General features: G+C 34.6%; 1 protein-coding gene and 1 pseudogene across 1 annotated transcript; one reads left to right on the forward strand and one right to left on the reverse strand.

The window, feature by feature from the left end:
• Positions 1-5,160: 5,160 nt before the first annotated feature.
• Positions 5,161-7,413, forward strand: LOC143542697 (uncharacterized). Its single transcript, XM_077035229.1, has 4 exons — positions 5,161-5,620; positions 6,352-6,589; positions 6,699-6,792; positions 6,873-7,413. Exons 1-4 carry the CDS (start codon positions 5,187-5,189, stop codon positions 7,154-7,156), a joined length of 1,050 nt encoding a protein of 349 aa, XP_076891344.1. The 5' UTR covers positions 5,161-5,186; the 3' UTR covers positions 7,157-7,413.
• Positions 7,414-13,894: 6,481 nt separating this feature from the next.
• On the reverse strand, positions 13,895-17,218 carry LOC143542679 (protein DYAD-like; annotated as a pseudogene).
• Between the last annotated feature and the right edge of the window lie 486 nt (positions 17,219-17,704).

A 17,704-nucleotide genomic window follows, 5' to 3' on the forward strand; every position in this document is an offset into this window, starting at 1 on the left:
GTAATTACTGTAGTTTAAATATGTGGAGTAATAATAATTAGTACATGTTATTTATATGTTTAGTATGCAAATTTTATTTGTTGCAAATTTTATTTGTATCATATACTGATACTTTATGTAAAATATATTCACTTGTTAATTTATAATCTTTAACTTAGTTTGGATTTGAATCTTGGGTTTATTATTATGCAATATTCACGTAACAGAACTATGAAAACATGACTTAACACATGCTACATTGCTCGTGCTTAAGCGGATATGTAGCATATGTAAATATGTAATTTCTTTGATATCGTCTATTGCATACAGCGTGACATTTTATAGATTTAATGTACAAATTTGCCCGTGTGGCAAATTTTGATCAGGGTCGTCGTGAAACATAAGTTCTAGATCATGTTCGGTATTAAGTTTGGAAAATGCTTATTGGTGTTTTCAAAAGACCAATAAATAAATGTGTTTGGCAATCTCAAAAACCCTTTTATTTTAGCTTTTTGAAAGAGTTAAAAAAAGTTTTCTAAAAGTCCCAAATCCTGACATTTTCAAAATGACATTTTAAAAAAACCAATAATCATTTTTCAAACTTAATCCCAAACATGCTCCCAATATAATGAATTATGTAACTTTTTGACAAAAGATAGAGTTTGGCAAATGAGGAGATGGATCATCCTACGGTGATCGATGAGTTTTGGTGATAGGGCAGTGCATCAAGGTGAGATGAAAAACTTATTTCTATGATCTTTTCAACAATGCTAATAGTCATCAATTATAAAGTGATAAATCCACTAATCACATTGACGAAAAAATAACTCTTACGGTCGTAGTATCACTACAAAAGGCGTAGAGTAGTTTTTGGGAAGAAGAGAGGGGACAACATTTACATCAAGACGTGGAAGTGTATGGTGGATGAAGGAGTTCATTGGCTACCAAAATTGTCTAATGGTATCTTCAAACACATAAGACGCTAGATCAGTCTATTACAAAGCTAATACACATTCTAAAAAGACTGATAGAAAAGTATAGAGAGATGAAACAAGATTTGCACACGATGTTTATCAACTTTGAAAACACTCACGAAGACCGCGTCAAGTGAGTTGCGATTATCTACATGGAAAATGTGATTCCTTGAAGGTATATTGAGACGATTTGCAAATGGTGTTTATCCATCGTGAAATGACTTACTATGGAAGAGATCGTGGATCGACTGTCGGACATTGTGTGTCACACTATAAATAGATATCTTATTCGACTTATTTCCTAACTTGTTACATTCAACAATTTCATGTACGCATTTTAAGTAACACCATTATTCATTCTACATACTTCTCACATCAATTACATCAATTTAAGAAGAATAGTTAAGATTATTAAATAGCAAAAACTAGAAGTGTTTAAACTTGGGTTCGAAAGACATTTGGGTGAAGCGACGAATCATTGGTTTAATACCGGATTCGATCCCGAAAGGGGGCGAGAGTCTACAAATTTCTTCTGGTTCTCACGTATCAGGGGGTATGGTCTCCCGGTGGTCGAGGAGTCGACCTTGAACATAGGCCTGAAAGATAGGTTTGCACGTGAGCAGTGGTATAGCTTAGTTGGGGCCTGGCAGGCCCGGTTCTTGGGCAGTGCAGCCCGTGCTAATGCACGAGGCCCAAAGATTTTTATGTTATATAATATATAAGGTCCAATCTAAAATAATTAAATAAATATATAGACTTTGCATCAGACATAAATTGGACCACAGCCCAAATGCTGGGCCCAAAGGTTTTAAATTATAAATAATAACTTAATTTAGATTATAGATTATTAATAGATTATATACCACGGCTTCTGTCCAATTATTCTGAGTAGACCATTATTTTTTTGTCATTTAACTTTTGTAGATATTATTGGAAAAAAACTGGATTGATGGAATTCCCAAAACCCCAGGCAATCTCGTACGTGATTTTTGGAAAAAACTTTGAATAAACTTCACAATGAGTTTATAAAGCCAAATCAAAATGTAATATTGGTTTCATAACATCAATAACTAAAAGTTTAAATATGTTTGTTCTAGTCTAGAAATCACGCATCCCGTTCTCAAATACAAATATCTCTTCAGTGCCCAAAAAACGTAAAAAGTAGCTAGAGGGAAAAACAAAAGCAAAGGCTGACAAAGGGTCGCGTATACAAAAGTTTTTTTTGGTTAAAACTACCTCAAAGCATTCGTATTGTGGTTATTCTTTTATATATAATTGATGAGTTTATATTACAAGGAGTGATGACCGTCGTGGCCTAAATTTTATTTGTCATTCACGAAGACGGCCCTGGGGCCTGGGGTGGTGATGACCGTCGTTTGAGTCATGCAAAAACCTAAATAACCTAAGTAGATAGGGTAAATAAGGTATCGTATCCACCAGGAGTATCTGGTCAATGTAATCGTGTAACAGATTTATAATATTATGAAGTAACAGATTTTAGTGCTGATCACACAAGCAATTAGTTTTAATTTAGAATTAAGCAACAAATAAGTGAACAAGTTTCAATCAATTAATAAAAGCAAATCACACCCGGGACTTCAAGTAGGTAACTTACAGTAATCTCATGCAACCTAACAGATTAATCATTAACGGTGAACTACAGACTGATCAACTAGACAAAACCTTAGACATCAATAATCGCTTTACACACGGCACTGGTTATCAAACAGTCCCTGCCAGTGTGACTCAATTAAGGGCAATCAAATGTTTTATCGTATTCAACCTAATCAGGCAGTCCTATGATCAATTATTATAGCAACTGGTAACTAATCGTTCAGATCAATGTAAACCTAAACCGACTGAACACACAGAAATACTAAACATCAATAATTATAGATTAACCATAAACAATTATATATAAACGTTTTTAGTTACATGAGAAAACTGAAAATAATACAAACTTTACATCCCGGGTATGATTCGGAGAAGTTAGCCGAGCATCGACATCATGGAATCTTCAATTATGATGATATGGAACATGTATGTGATCTCGGTATGAATCGGAATGGTGGAATCGCCCTTTTGTAGCTCTGTAAACTGCCAGCCAGAAGTCTTTTATGAAACCCTAACTTTATCCTTTTTATAGGGTTTTAAAATAGCGATTCCCGTAGTTTTACTTTGGTCCAGCATATGATACTCTAGCTTCAGCAAATGATACTCTAGCTCAGCAAATGGTACTCTAACTTTAGAGTATGATACTCTATTTCAGCATATCATACTTTAAAACTTCCTGATGTGCGCTCCCTCTTATGCTCAGCATATGATACTCTGTTTTCAGCAAATGATATGCTAAACCAACTTTTACCCAAATTCACCAGTTTTGATCATACACTATAACAAATCATCCCGAGTCTTCATCTCGTGCTCGTACAAGTCCAATTTAGGTACTTTAATGTCTATGACCTGAAATACAATAAATACGTATGAAGTATCGAAGTTCCCACAATAAGCAGTTAAAACTAATAAATAAACAAACTTAAATATATACAAATTAACCAACCATCAGGTGGCCCTGACCCCCTCCGTTTTTTTGCTCAGTGGTGCAAATTTATCCTTTTTGGCCGAAAACTTTATACATAGTATAAATTTGCCCGCTTACGAATGAAGTTTTAAACCTAGCCCCCTCTGTTTTCGCTCGGTAGGGTATATTTATCCTTTTCGGCCGAAATCTTTTTTACTTGGTGTAAATTTACCCGTTTCCGACCGAAATTTTGAGGCCGACCCCTTCGTTTTTATGCCCGGTGGTGTAAATTTATCTTTTTTGGCCTAACTTTTTATACATAGCGTAAATTTACCCGTTTCCGACCAAATTTTTATACATGGTGTAAATTTTGAACCCGCCCTTCTAGTTTGTGAATTTTTTTTATACATACTGAATCTGGTCCCTCAACGTGTATGTCCAAACTTCGCCACAACAGAGTGAGATTATGTGGCGTTTAAAGAAAAGAAAAGGCAAAAAAGTGTACCGAATTAAACTGTGAAAAATATATATAATTTTTTTTGAAAAGCGTAACAAAATTAGACCGTGAAAGTAGAAGGCAGAAGGAATCCGAGGTACTCAAATAGTTGCACATACATTGGGCTGGACCTTTATGGGTTGGTTGTACGTGCTGACGTACACGTCAGCACGTGTCATTGGGATGAGATTATGCATGGCACACGTGGCAGAGAAACAATACGAGAAAGAAACACGGCCGTAGTTATCGTTGGTTGTTACGAAGGAACTTCAAATCGAATAACTTCAATCACCAAATCCACACACCGACGTTATCGTTTTAGCCTTTCAATGTCATGCAAAATACTTTCCATTTTTTAAATATCAACATCTATAAATGTCCAACTTTCTTGTTTTTATCTTTTGCAACCTTTTTTATACATGTTATTAAAAATTGTTAGTATTCACTGAAACTAATATTAAAGAAAGTAAAATATCAATAGTTTCCGATTTTAGATATAAATATTTACATTTCTCTTGTTTTACTTTTAGTAGTCTTTCATATAAATTTTATTAAAATAATAGTTAGTTTTATTAAAATTTAATCTAAAAGAGTAAACTAACTATACCATTTTAAAATCCTATGCCATTAAAGAATCAAATCATATCCTAAATAAACTTCTAAAAAGAGAATAATATTCTTGAGGACAACTCTTCATTTACATCACTTTAAAAACCTTATCTTCTATCTACTTTCAAAACATACTTTAAAAATTATTATTTTCTTGTGCTTGACTCATTTACAAACCCGATTCAAGCTGATCAATTCATTTACCAACCAAACCAAAATCAAACGAGTATTTTTCAATCATTTTTTAGCAAGCGTCGATAAGTTTAGAAAACCCTAAACTTACCATATACTTGTTATAAACACTATAAAAATTATTAAAGAATCAAATCAAATCAAATCCTAAATAAAAAAGATAATAATAACCACAACTCGTGTACATCATTTTCAAAAGATCTCATCTTTTATTAACATTTAAAACTTACTTTAAAACTATTAAAAACATTCTCATTCTCAATCTCAATCTCAATCTCAATCTCATCACTCACAAAATATAATATAATATAATATAATATAATAATAATATAATAACCATATATCCACTTTACACGGCCTCATAAACATACACCTCTACAACTCCCACAACCTCCCAACAACACCATCACACACAATGAGAAGATCATACGGTCCACGAATGGGCGGCGGCGGTGGAGGCATGCTGAAAACCGTCCACAGGGCCATGAGGTCCGGCATAGGTGGCAACACACCACAAGAATCATATGCCACAAGAACTAGTACCAGTACTGGTAACCATAATAATAATAATAATAATATTAACCAACACTTAAACACCACCTTGTCTCTTAATAATAGTAATAATATTACTTCACCGCCACGTTCTTATCTTAACCACCCTGTCACGGAGCCGCATAACTGGCTGACCACGTCACCGGTGGGTAGTGAGGAGTATGATTGGGAGTATGTTGATGGTGGTAGTGTTATGAGTGATGGTGGTGATAGCGTGCATGGGTTTTATGATGATTTTGGCTTTGGTGGTGTGCCTACGGAACAAGAAGTTCAACATGCAGTTTCTTCTCTTCATGAGTAAACTTTTATTTAATTTATGAATTTTGTATTTGTAGTTTTATTATTTGTGTTTTTTTTTTAAATAATGGTCTTTGATGAGAAATAGTTTGATATGCAGTTATATGGCGTTTGAGACGTTTTTACATCTAGTGTTTTCGGTGGTTTAAAATTAATTAGTTAGGGCTTGCAATTTCTGACACGGTTTGGGTTTAATCTTAACATGTTTTGTGCTTCAAAGAAGTAAGTATATTTTATTGAAGTATTTTATGTGTTAATGAAGGCTTTATGGATTTTTGTTTTGAATGTTTTATGGGTTATATTATGTTATATAGTAATTAAAACTTTTAAAAAGTTTATGCAATTTTTGTATATGTATTATTTATTATGGTATGTTAACTTAGTTGGAAAAGATGACATGATTAGCTATCATGCCATTTTTGTGTTTGACACTATATGTAATTGTGTTTTATCGTGTCATGTTTGTGTTTGACACTGCATGTAATTATGTTTTATCGTGTCATGTTTGATATTATATGCCATTACTAAAATCGAGATTTGTTGAGAATTGAAATGGCTTGTTGAGATTGTGACAGACTGCGCTTTCAAACGAAGAAAACAATAGATGTGAAAATGCCTCAAAAACCACACCAAAAGTGAAAAAATTTCTCACAAAACACGATTTTTGAAAAATATTCAATATTTATTTGTGTGTTTGTGTATTAAATTGAGTTGGATGTGATGAATGTTAGGGTTCTTGAGCCGATTTCTCTTGCCCAATTGATGAGGAACCGGGATACATGTCGGTCCGATGTTGATTTTAATGATGATGGGGTTGAAAAGATTTCAAGTCCAACCAGTCTCTGGAGATCAGGATCGGAGTTAGACTGGAGTGAACCGTCGATGCAGCTATGTTACTCAACAAGTGCATTGCAAAATGATAATGTTCTTGATGCTTTTCATCTGTTGCAAACAGAGCCTTCGGTTCAGGTATCCTCTTACATATGTTTGAAACTTAGAAACATTTATTTCATAAGATTATTGTTTTGGATATTCACCAATATATTCATTGAAACATACTAAAATATATATCATCCAGAGAATGGTCAAATCCTTATCAAAAGACCCAGCCGTTTGGGGCGCCATTATGAACAATGAGGTGGTATGCGAGCTTCGCAAATCCATTCGTGAAGGTGTGTATATGTTTAAGGGTAGTGTTTTTTTTTTTGGTATTTTGCTAACGATATATTGTTTATGGCAATACTTGTAATAGATCAAAGCGTTAATGATGAACGTGAGGGTATCGTTGATGACTCAAATCCGGTTTCACGGGTTCTATGTTGGATCTTTGCTAATACAAAGGATAAAGTGATTGAAATATTGGAGAATATTTCAAAGGTTGTGAATGAGTTGGTTCGGCCCTTGATGAAGGACGAAAAGGAGAAAAAAGGTGCCAATGCTCGCCTCGATTCGTTTGAAGAGAAGCTTAGAAACTCGTTCTTTCTTTCGATTGTGGTGCTCTTGATTGTAGTTGTGAGTCGATCCGGGAAGCATTGATTATGATCTATGTCTGTGAGCCGGACCCACGGGTAATGATCATGATATTGGTTTGACTTGCTGCTTTGATATATCGTGATTTTACTTGGTCATAGTTCCGGCTCATAGACGCATAATTTGCTGACATGACAACATTTAAACTTTTTCGTTGAGTATTTGTTTTTGGATGTAGTGTTTTTGAATGTTTTTGGACTAGAAGCTAGAAGGCTATGACTGATATGGTCTTGTTTTAGTGAGTTTTACGATTATCTTTATGTCCATGTTTTATGCCCATGTGTGGTAAGTAGAGGTGCACAAATCGGTTTTTTTAAAAAAACCGGACCGGTTATTAACCGGACCGGTTTTTTTTGGCCCGGAAAAAAACCGGTTCGGTTAATAACCGGACCGGTTAATAACCGGTTTTTGTATGTCAAAACCCTAACCGGTCTAACCGGTTAGGACCGGTTAATAAACCGGTTTTTTTATTAACCGGTTTTTTAATAACCGGTTTTTAGGTTAACCGGTTTTTTTTTATTTTTTTATTTATTTATTTTTTTAATAACCATTATTTTTTCACAGTATAACCATTCTTTGCTTTCGTTGTTAGGGTTCTTTGCTTGGAAGATTAAAAACACATAACTTTCATTTATAGTTTTTACATTAAAAATACAAACATTAAATCGTTATCGCATATTCGTAACTCAAAAATACAAACATTAAAGAATGCTTAGACACGATTACATGAACAACTTGCTGTTTCTTACTCATTATTTGCCTCCATGTTTGCTGTTTCTTTAACTAATTTTCTTCGCTACCCGATCCCGAGTTATTCCTTAGGTAATCGTCGTACGCGGCTTCTTCATCGGTCATTGGTTGAGTGTGTCCTTGATTGACCTCGTCTTCATACAAGCCCGCCTCATACTCCATTTCCCCCTCGAGTGAGCGTTGATGTTGTGCCCTATCTAAAGAGTCCAAGTAATCCTTGTAGCAAATCGACATCTCTATAGCTGGTGGAGTGAGTCGAGTCCTCCTAATCGATATAACCCTGCCAGAAACAAAAAAAGCAGACTCCGAAGCTACCGTGGAAGCTTGGACCGTTAGTAAATCTTTGGCCATGGCGGCGAGGATCGGAAACTCATCCTCCTTACCTCTCCACCAAGCCAGTAAATCAAGACTTCTAAATTCATCCGGAGTCATGTGTTTCACAAAGTTGGTACCACCATACCTTCCAAGTTCACTGCTTGGGGTGTTTACCTTTTGACGTTTACCGGCGTCTTCCCAAATCATGTAGTACATCCCCATTTCAAGGTCGGTTTGGGATTGGGATTGGGCAACAGCTCTTAACGAGTCATGAATTTGGGAAGACGACCCGTATTTTGTAAGGTAAACATCATACATGTTTGACAAGGTGGTGTTGAAAGCATTCTTTAAAGTTTGGCTATAATAGGGGTTTTGATCGTCGTTTAACTCTAGCTCATCACAAATTTTTTCTATTAAAGCTTCAACACCACCAACATTGATGCAAGGGTTTAACGCAGCAGCACATGTCAAAACAGCGGGTAGTTGTTGAAAATATTTTCTAAATTTTTCTTTCATTTTTACACCCATATCAAAATAAGGTGCACCCCTACAATGAAGTTCACTCAACTTTGTGCACATGACAACAATTTTTGGTAAAGCAATGGGGCTTGTTGGATAGTAAACCCCGGATAAACTAGTTGTGCAAGATTTAAAAATTTGAAGGACCTCCGTAACGATCTCAATCAATAACCAGTTTCTAGGATCGTACGGTGCACATTTACCCCTACTTGACAAAATTTGATGAAACGCAATTAGTGATTCTTTTTGTTGGATGGCTTTCTCAAACATATCACAAGTCGAGTTCCATCTTGTTGGACAATCCCAATTTGGCCCCAACCATTGACAATTAGCTTCTACACAAAATTTTTTGTATCTTGAAAATGTTTTATTGTTGCTAAAAACATCTCGTAACATTCTTTTAAAATTGTTTCTTTGCGTTTCGATCACGTTTAACCCATCTTGCACGGCCAAGTTGATAATATGTGCAATGCATCGGCTATGAAAAAACGCTCCATCACAAATAGGTTTATACTTTAATTTTAAATGGCCAACCGCGGCCGTATTGTTGGACGCGTTATCAAACGAAATTGAAAAGATTTTATGTTCAATCTTGTATTGTCGAATGACTTTATCCAAGAGTTTAAAAATATTTCTACCCGTGTGCGGGTAATCAAACAATTGAAACGCAACGGTTCGTTTCATCATTTGCCACGACTCGGGGTCAACCCAATGAGCCGTCACACAAATGTATGAGTCGGGCGAACCATTAGGTACCGACCACACATCCGTTGTTAAGTTTACACCAGTTTGTAAGTTTGAAAAGTATGAAATTAGTTCGGATTTAGCGTTTTTCCATGCTTTAAGACAATCTCTTCTAAGGGTCGAACGACTTACGTGTTGGTAGCGTGGTTGAACATACTTTTGCATCATCTCCGTGAATTGAGGGTTGTCGAAGTGGTTGAAAGGAAGTGTTTGTTGAATCACAAAGTTTGAAAACTTTTGACGTACCGCTTCAAGGTCGTACGTAAACACCGCTCCTTGATTCGTCATCTCCGGCTGCGAACTACTTCCCGATTCGTCCTTCAAGGCCTTGCAAAAGGGCCTTTGTACATGCGCTTTTAAAGTGGAGTTTGCATCTTTGCCATAAAACTTCAAACAATGTTTGCATCGAGCTTTTTGGCTACCGTTAGACATTTCGCATAGGTCGAAATGTTGCCAAACATCTTGGTTTCGTTTCGTGGGGATGACCCGAACGACCGTTTCTCCCGTGTTCGAGGCACCCATGTTGACGGATGAAGCAGCACTTTGGGAGGCCATGATAATCGACTACGAAATAAGAGCGTATGGAGTGGTAATGTGGTATAATTGAGCGTGAGATAACAAAATAATCGCGTATGAAATAAACGTTTAGAGCGTTTGGAGTTGTATAATCGAGTGTGATCTAACCAATACCCAACCTAAACTATATATAGATGTTTGTGGGGGTAAAACGGTAAAAAAAAAAAAAACGGTCAAAAAAAAAAAACCGCCATATAGCCGTTATACAACGGTCTAAACCGGTTTTTAACCGGTTATGAAAAAACCGGTTAACCGGTTTTTTTCCAACGGTAAAAAACCGGTTTTTTTATAAACCGGTTAACCGGTTTATAAAAACCGGTTATTTAAAAAAAACCGGTTTTTTCATTAACCGGTTTGAAAACCGGTTTTGGATCTAAAACTAGTAACCGAAGTACAAACCGGCGGTTTGTAAACCGGTCAAACCGGTTTTTAAAAAACCGGTTTTTGTAAAAACCGGTTTCCGGTTTAAACCGGCAAACCGGTTCCCGAACCGGTTTTTTTGCCCATCTCTAGTGGTAAGTGGTTTCTTTTGGGTATGACAGTATATCCCAGTGAACTTTTATAAATTTGTAGAAGAGATGCAAGAATAATAGATGAAACACATCTAAAAGACTGTGGGGGTGTTTGGCCTAGCTTTTAACTTTAAGCTTATGTTTATATATAAAATTAGCTTATAGCTTTTTCTCTATTGTTTGAGAAGCTCTTTTTATGTGTTTGGATTAAATTATATTCTACAAGTTAATTAAGTGTTTTAATAAGTTGTTAAATCCAACATTCTTTAATTTGTTAAAGTAATAATTACTAATCCATTATCATTTGAGGACAAATGAGTAATTTACACCATTAAACAAATAAATTTATATCAAATAAGCTAAAATAAGCTTTTTAAAATGAGCTTATATAAGCTAATAAGCATAAGCTTAAAAAGCTAAGCCAAACACCAATTAAGCTCATTTTGTAAAAAAAAAGCTAAAAAAGCTATAAGCTTGGTTAAAAAAGCTAGGCCAAACACCCCATGTGTCCTTGGTGTCTCGATGACTCAAAAGTTTGGTGGATTGTCAGGCGACGACTTAAGAAAATCAATTTTTAATTATTAAGTCTCACAAGTCACAACCTACAACGGCCTTGTACTGTGCAGTAGCGAAGCTTGAACATATGCAGTGAAAGGGCTGGACTCAATATATATGTATTTAAAACGAGAGGCCTAAACCCCAACTAAGATACGCATTTGCCTCTGTGGTCTATGGTCGCAACCCATTTGCATGCCAAGTATAATATCAATTTTTTTTCTCCTTTTCTTTTTTTTTTTATTTCTTCTTACCTTTTTCTTTTTAACAATTCATTCCAACATAATTTAAACTTGCAATATTTTACATTTTATAAGAAATTTGGAAGCTAAGTGATGTAAATTTTAATGGAATTCTTCCAATAATTTTGGGAGATTTTCTTTTTGGTTAAGGGTGTGTTTGGGATTTCTTATTTTCATCAACTTATAACTTATAAATTTTTTGAAAAGTTAATAAGAGGTATAAGATGTTTGGCAAACCATAAGACCTTATAGACTTTAACTTTTGGACAAGTCAAATTAAATGGGTTTTGAAAAGTTAGAACTGTGTAACTTATTAACTTAATGGGTTTGAATTATCTATTACACCTCTCTAAATCTCAAAACTCATTACACTCATTTTTTTTAAAAGTGTCTTTTTAGTCATTTTGGTTCCCCCCAACACATAAACTAATCCAAACATTTTTTTGTAAACTTCTTTTAAAAAATTCATACGTTTATAAGTTCTTTTAGCAAAACGTCATTTTTCACTTAAATAAGCAATCTCAAACACACCCTAAAACTGATATAAATAATTTGTTAGGTTAGAATAAAGAATAAACAATGTTATTCTTTTGTCTAATGTTGGGTTAAGCTTTGAGCCTGTGAATGTGGATGGTCTAGTGACCTCCAAATTGCCTCGGTCCATCTGAAAAGGACACTGACATCCCCATAGCATGTATAATAACGAATTAATAGATTATAAACCAAATGAACTCGAGCTTGAAAAGTAACTCGTGAGTCGAGCTCAAGCTTTTAGAAACAACGCTCAAACACTATCATTACTATAAGCTTAATAGTTAATACTCCATTAGTCCATTTGATCCTTAAGCTTAGAGACTTTTGAATTGTTTTGCGTTTTTTTAGAGCTAGAGAAGTTGTGTAATTAACCCTTAATGCCTAACATGTACCAACTTGGGGGGTTAAAATGATCAATAACCATATTCTAATGACTAAAAATGCCTATATAGCCGTCAAAGAATGTTAAAAAAATTTAACTTTACTAACCGGTTACTAATAGCAATAAGTCAATAAAAATGTTTCATAAGTTCGTATGATCACTATCATTACTATAAGCTTAATAGTTAATACTCCATTAGTTCATTATCATGTAAAACATACTGTTCCAAAGGCCCAAACTATCCTTCATAGGCTAATTTATCATGTAAACCATACTGTTCCATAGGCCCAAACTATCCCAACCATGTTTTGGGCCTACCAGTAATCCATTGATATAGATAGACCTGAATCTTGAATTCTTGATCGTATTCCAAGTTCCAGCTATAATGATTTATTTTATAACGTACTTTTATTTTGAAGTAATACATAATTTTTATTTTTATTTTCCAAGAACCTTGAAAAAAATATATTAGTTTTCTAAATATTTACTTAAGGAGATTCGGTGCCCACATAAATGTAACCCGTAAATAAAGTATTTGTTGATATTCCATAGCCAAAATATCGATAGTATCCCATATATATAAAATAAGCATTCAAAACAACTTTTCAAAAGTTTTTCTATGAGTAAAGTAGTAAATTAGTGATTTGTCGACATGTTGATATGTTGCAAACAAGATTACTCACGTCTATGTTTACGATGACCAATTACTGTTCATAATCCGTCGATATTTGCGTTTATATTTATGCTTCTGCTCTCCTTTAATATAACGTAAAATTGCACATTTGAACTTTTACCATGTTTAATGTAGTTCATAATTCAACCTATGTTCAAATTAACAATCCTAACAATTTGGAGATTGAATATATAAGTGGGTGCATGGTGCCATTTTCTATCAATCATATGAATGGATATTAATGTGCTTAACAAGCCAGACAGTTGCCACTAAAGTGTTAGGATCCAGAAACCAAAACTGATCAAGTTCTTTAGACAAGCATTCAGCTACCACTAGCTAGCTAGTTGTCTTTAAGCCATAACAAGAAACAAAATTACCATGTTGCACCTGAGCTAGCTCATTCTCTTCTTGTATCCCACTTCAAAATTGGCTCCTTATTCTCCAACAGATCATTCAACTCTTCACCAAATAAAAATCAAAATTTAAACCAAATACAAAACATATAACTTTAAGGGAAAATGCCCAAAATGCCCTTTTGATCGGTTAATGTCGAAGTCCTAAAACTCGTTGATCATATCACTTTTTTTAACCAACCATATATTGCCACTTATCCGAAAAATAAAAACTTTGTCGACATTGCCCGGTCAAATGGCCATTTTGGTTCATAATCCCGAATCTTAATAACTACTCCCTCCGTCCCATTATAAGTGTCCAGGTTTGAAAAACACAAAGTTTAATATGGATTGAATGATTAATTTTTTTCTTACAAAATGACAATAATGCCCTTGAAAAGTGGTTCCATCAATATTGTTTATTAATATTAATGTTAGTTGTGTGTGTTTAAGGGTAAACTTGGAAATTAACTAATAAATTTTGAAAGTTGTAATGGGACAAATAAAAAAAATGTGAACACTTATAATGAGACGGAGGGAGTATTAATTGTTATATATAGATGCACTCACAGTAGGTAAGAGTCCGCTGCTAAGAAGGGTTAGTGGGGATGTCATTTAGATTGATGGTGTTACTAGTGGTGGTGGAGTGGTTGTGATGGTGTGATGGTGAGTGGGCGTCTTTGTGGGACAGGTTTGACAGGTGGCACACGGCAAAGAGTAAGGTGGTGGTGGTGGTGGTGGTGGTGTGGTTGGGTGGATGAGTTAACAGAGGGTGGTGTTGGGACCACCAGCAGATCCTCAACCTGAGAAGACATAGAGGATGTTGTCTTAGTTGACACCATATTTGGCCACAGAAAGGTGCCTTGTGGTTTAACCAGTCTGAACCCACTTATCAGCCTCTCTATCTTGGCTGCTTTTTCTGATTTCCGACCACTTTGATCAGTTGCAGTTGCAGCTGGTAGTGCCACAGCTTCATTCTTTCCTGCTGCAACTTTTGGCTTATCTAACTCCTTTTGTGCATTGGAGACTGGGATGGTAATTAATTCTGTGCTGGCTGTGTCCATCTGATTTGTCTGTTTACCAACCTCGGTCTGCATCCATGCCTGTATTGTTTATATACATGTATTAATTTATTTCATGATACAGATTCATGTACCCTGCCGTACTTTAGATCATATACATATGTTGTTTTCTAGTCTCTATATATATACAAGCCACATTAGGAGTCAACTGTAATTAAATTCAAATTTTAACAAGTGTATTTTTGAAATAATATGAACTTTCATATACAGTAAAAGTTTTGAGCTTTGAAAATATAATTTAAGAAACTTTTTGTTACCAAGTCAACAGTAGAAAAATATATAAGTTATAACCCTAACTTTAAATATTGTATAATCTACTTATAAGCTCTTTGAAAAAAAAATATGCATTATTATTGATTAGTGACAATGATTTATATTGTTAGCTAAATTAATATATTAAATACCCTTTAAAACAGAATGAATCAACTTTGAAATATTTTATGTACCTTTTTTATGATCTACAGACCTATATATATGTGTATATATAGCTATCATGGGCAACTTAACACATGTTAATTATTAAATATTGCATATGCTAAAAATAGTCACTGAACCAAAAGCTGTCCCTGTTTCATGTTCTTTAACTTAAAAAATATTAATGGTCACTAAACCCAAAAATGTTGTAAGAGTACAGTCATGAGAGACACCAACATACAAAAAATTATAGTCATATATCTGTCATTACTCCTAACTGTGATAACATAAAAGGTTGTTTTGTCTAAAATTCCTTACTATTTTTCTAGTTAGAATTTTGAGAGTTTATAAATATCACATACTAAAATATTAACATCTTAAACTATAATTACTTGTTATCTTCTAATCATCTAAACATGCATGTATCACTTACATACAAACAGCCAAACACTAATTAATGCAACAATTAAATGTTTAACTAATTGCAAAGGTTCCAAACAAAATTTTTACTGTCACAAAATTTAACTATGTCATGTTAAATAAGCAACTTCTAAGGCATATTAATTTCATTGACCAGTATCATTTCATATTAATAAGAAGACTTACCTGTAAGTTCTTCAGGAAATCTGAAATGACCTTGTTGCGTGATTCCTGAAACACAAATGAAGGCATATACATTAACAGGGAATCATTTCAGCAAAAGAATGAAAAAAGAAATTGTAACCAATTCAACCTTATGTGCATCACTTGTTTCAGAGCTTGAATTAAGCATAAGACTAAAGACATCAGGTAGTTGTATTGAACATGGGTCAACTTGTTCAGAAACCACAATAGCTTTACTTTCATCTTTTTTTGAAGCAGTTAACTCTTGAATTTCCCTGTTTAATTATACACATAACCAACTATTAACTAAATGTCTAAATGAACACTTATCAATTTATCATTTTATTTATAACTAACAAATGAATTACCTTTTTAATCTTCCCAATTCCTCCTCATGATCCTTTTTAATACTTGAAATTTCTTCTTTGAGATGATTAATTTCTTTTGCAACAATGGGATCCTGGATAGGTGAATCACCAACTTTCCAACCAGGTGGTGGGACCCAGAAAGGGTCTTTAACACCAGCCTCCTTCCTGATTTTAAGAAGATCTGCATTTTCAAGCCAGTATTCCATTGCACCATCGGCATTGTGCGATCTCCTAAACCGCAATGTGCCACAAGGTGCCACCTTGTTGGCCACATGCTTCAACAAATGGTCCAATAGCCCGGTGTCTCCAATCCTTTTCCGAGCTTCAACTCTAAGCACAGGCCTTGTAATTGGATTCCCAATCATTGCTTTCTTTTCCTTCATTGCTTCTAGTAGACTTAACTCAGCAGCCTTATACCTTTTATATTCATATAAGGTGCATTCAATTAATATGTTTCTTAATGATTAATTCATTAATGCATAATAAAATGAGTTTCAAGGAAAGGGTCTTTTTAGGATTTACCTTTCTTTTGACCATCTGTCAGTTGGATCTCTGATTACTAACTTCCTGCATTTCTTCATAGGCTTCTTACTAACTTTCCATAAGTGGTTAACTTGCTTACCCTTTCTTTTTCTCAAAATTCTTGTACTTTTATGATCAGATTCATCATCATTCTCCTCTTGATCTTCTACTTCATCTTCTTGTTCTTGGCTTTCATCATTCTTAATTTGTTCAACTTTCACTTCTTCTTCTTCTTCTTCCTCACCTTGAACAAAGCTTGAAGATGACTGAGTATTATTATTGCTAGACTCTTTATGTTTCCCAATGAACACAACTTGCCTTCTAACACCCCACCTTATCATATTATTCTTCAACTCTTTTGCAACTCCACTATCCTCATGATTTTTCAAAACCACACGTGAAGTCCCAAAATGATGAGGGTTTGGGTTCACCAGCCAGAAATCCTTCAAATGCTTCTTTTCTGCAAATTCTTGAGATGGGACTTGCCTCAAAAGCACCTTTCTTGCAAGCTTTACTCCCATCACAAACTTTTCATCTAATGCAGGATACATCTCTGTGACCCCATTGCCAAAATAAGTGCGCAATGATAGAAGGCTTGGAAACCTTATAGCTACATTCAAATCAGTCTTCTCACTCACCTGACATTAATCAACAAGTAACAAACTCATCATCAGTAATGATAAATCAAAGTAAGTGTCTTTCTTTAAAACAAACAGTTAAAAGTAATAAATATATATTAATTACCATGACAACACGAGTAGATCTCAGCTGTAAAGGAGTTCTAACAGGCAGATTTCTGTGAAATATCTCGTACACAGAGCCTAGCTCAATCTCATCATCTTGGACTTCTTCATCTGGTCCAAACATAAAGCATTGACCACCCATTAATGATATACAAGAAAGAAAGATGGAAAGAGTTTGAATCTTGAAAATGGTGATCATAAATAAAGATCATCTGAAGCTATAAAAAAGGAGTATAAAGTAAACATGAGGTGTACGTACAATCTGATTCTATCAGAAGTTGTCTAGCCAAAGGTGGTGAGTGTCTTTGTGCGCCGTCTAGTACACTGCTTGTTTCTTGCCTTTTCAAGCTTATCATTTCCTGCATCCACTAATGCTTTTCAATACACAAACTTGCACACCCATATACACTATATTATGAGTACTATAAAAACAAAAGTTTTTATTTGATCATGATCAGCTAGAATGTTTTTGTTTAGAGGAGTACAAGAACATAAATGTCGCGTGGGTTACATGCGCGTGGGTTAAAGTCGAGAGAGAGAGAGAGAGAGAAACATTTTGTCTCAATGTAGCTGTAAAAGCAAAATTCTGATTGTATGCAAATATGCAATGCACTAATGGTATCATGAC

This window comes from Bidens hawaiensis, unplaced genomic scaffold (assembly GCF_021521415.1).
Source record: "Bidens hawaiensis isolate Kalapana, Puna unplaced genomic scaffold, B.hawaiensis_p1.1 tig00012954_1, whole genome shotgun sequence".
NCBI classification, from domain to species: Eukaryota; Viridiplantae; Streptophyta; class Magnoliopsida; order Asterales; family Asteraceae; genus Bidens; species Bidens hawaiensis.

Coding starts and splice junctions, on each gene's coding strand:
- LOC143542697 (XM_077035229.1), top strand. CDS start 5,187: ATGAGAAGATCATACGGTCCACGAATGGGCGGCGGCGGTGGAGGCATG. Junction 5,621..6,351: donor GCAGTTTCTTCTCTTCATGA/GTAAACTTTTAT, acceptor GATGAATGTTAG/GGTTCTTGAGCCGATTTCTC. Junction 6,793..6,872: donor TCGCAAATCCATTCGTGAAG/GTGTGTATATGT, acceptor TACTTGTAATAG/ATCAAAGCGTTAATGATGAA.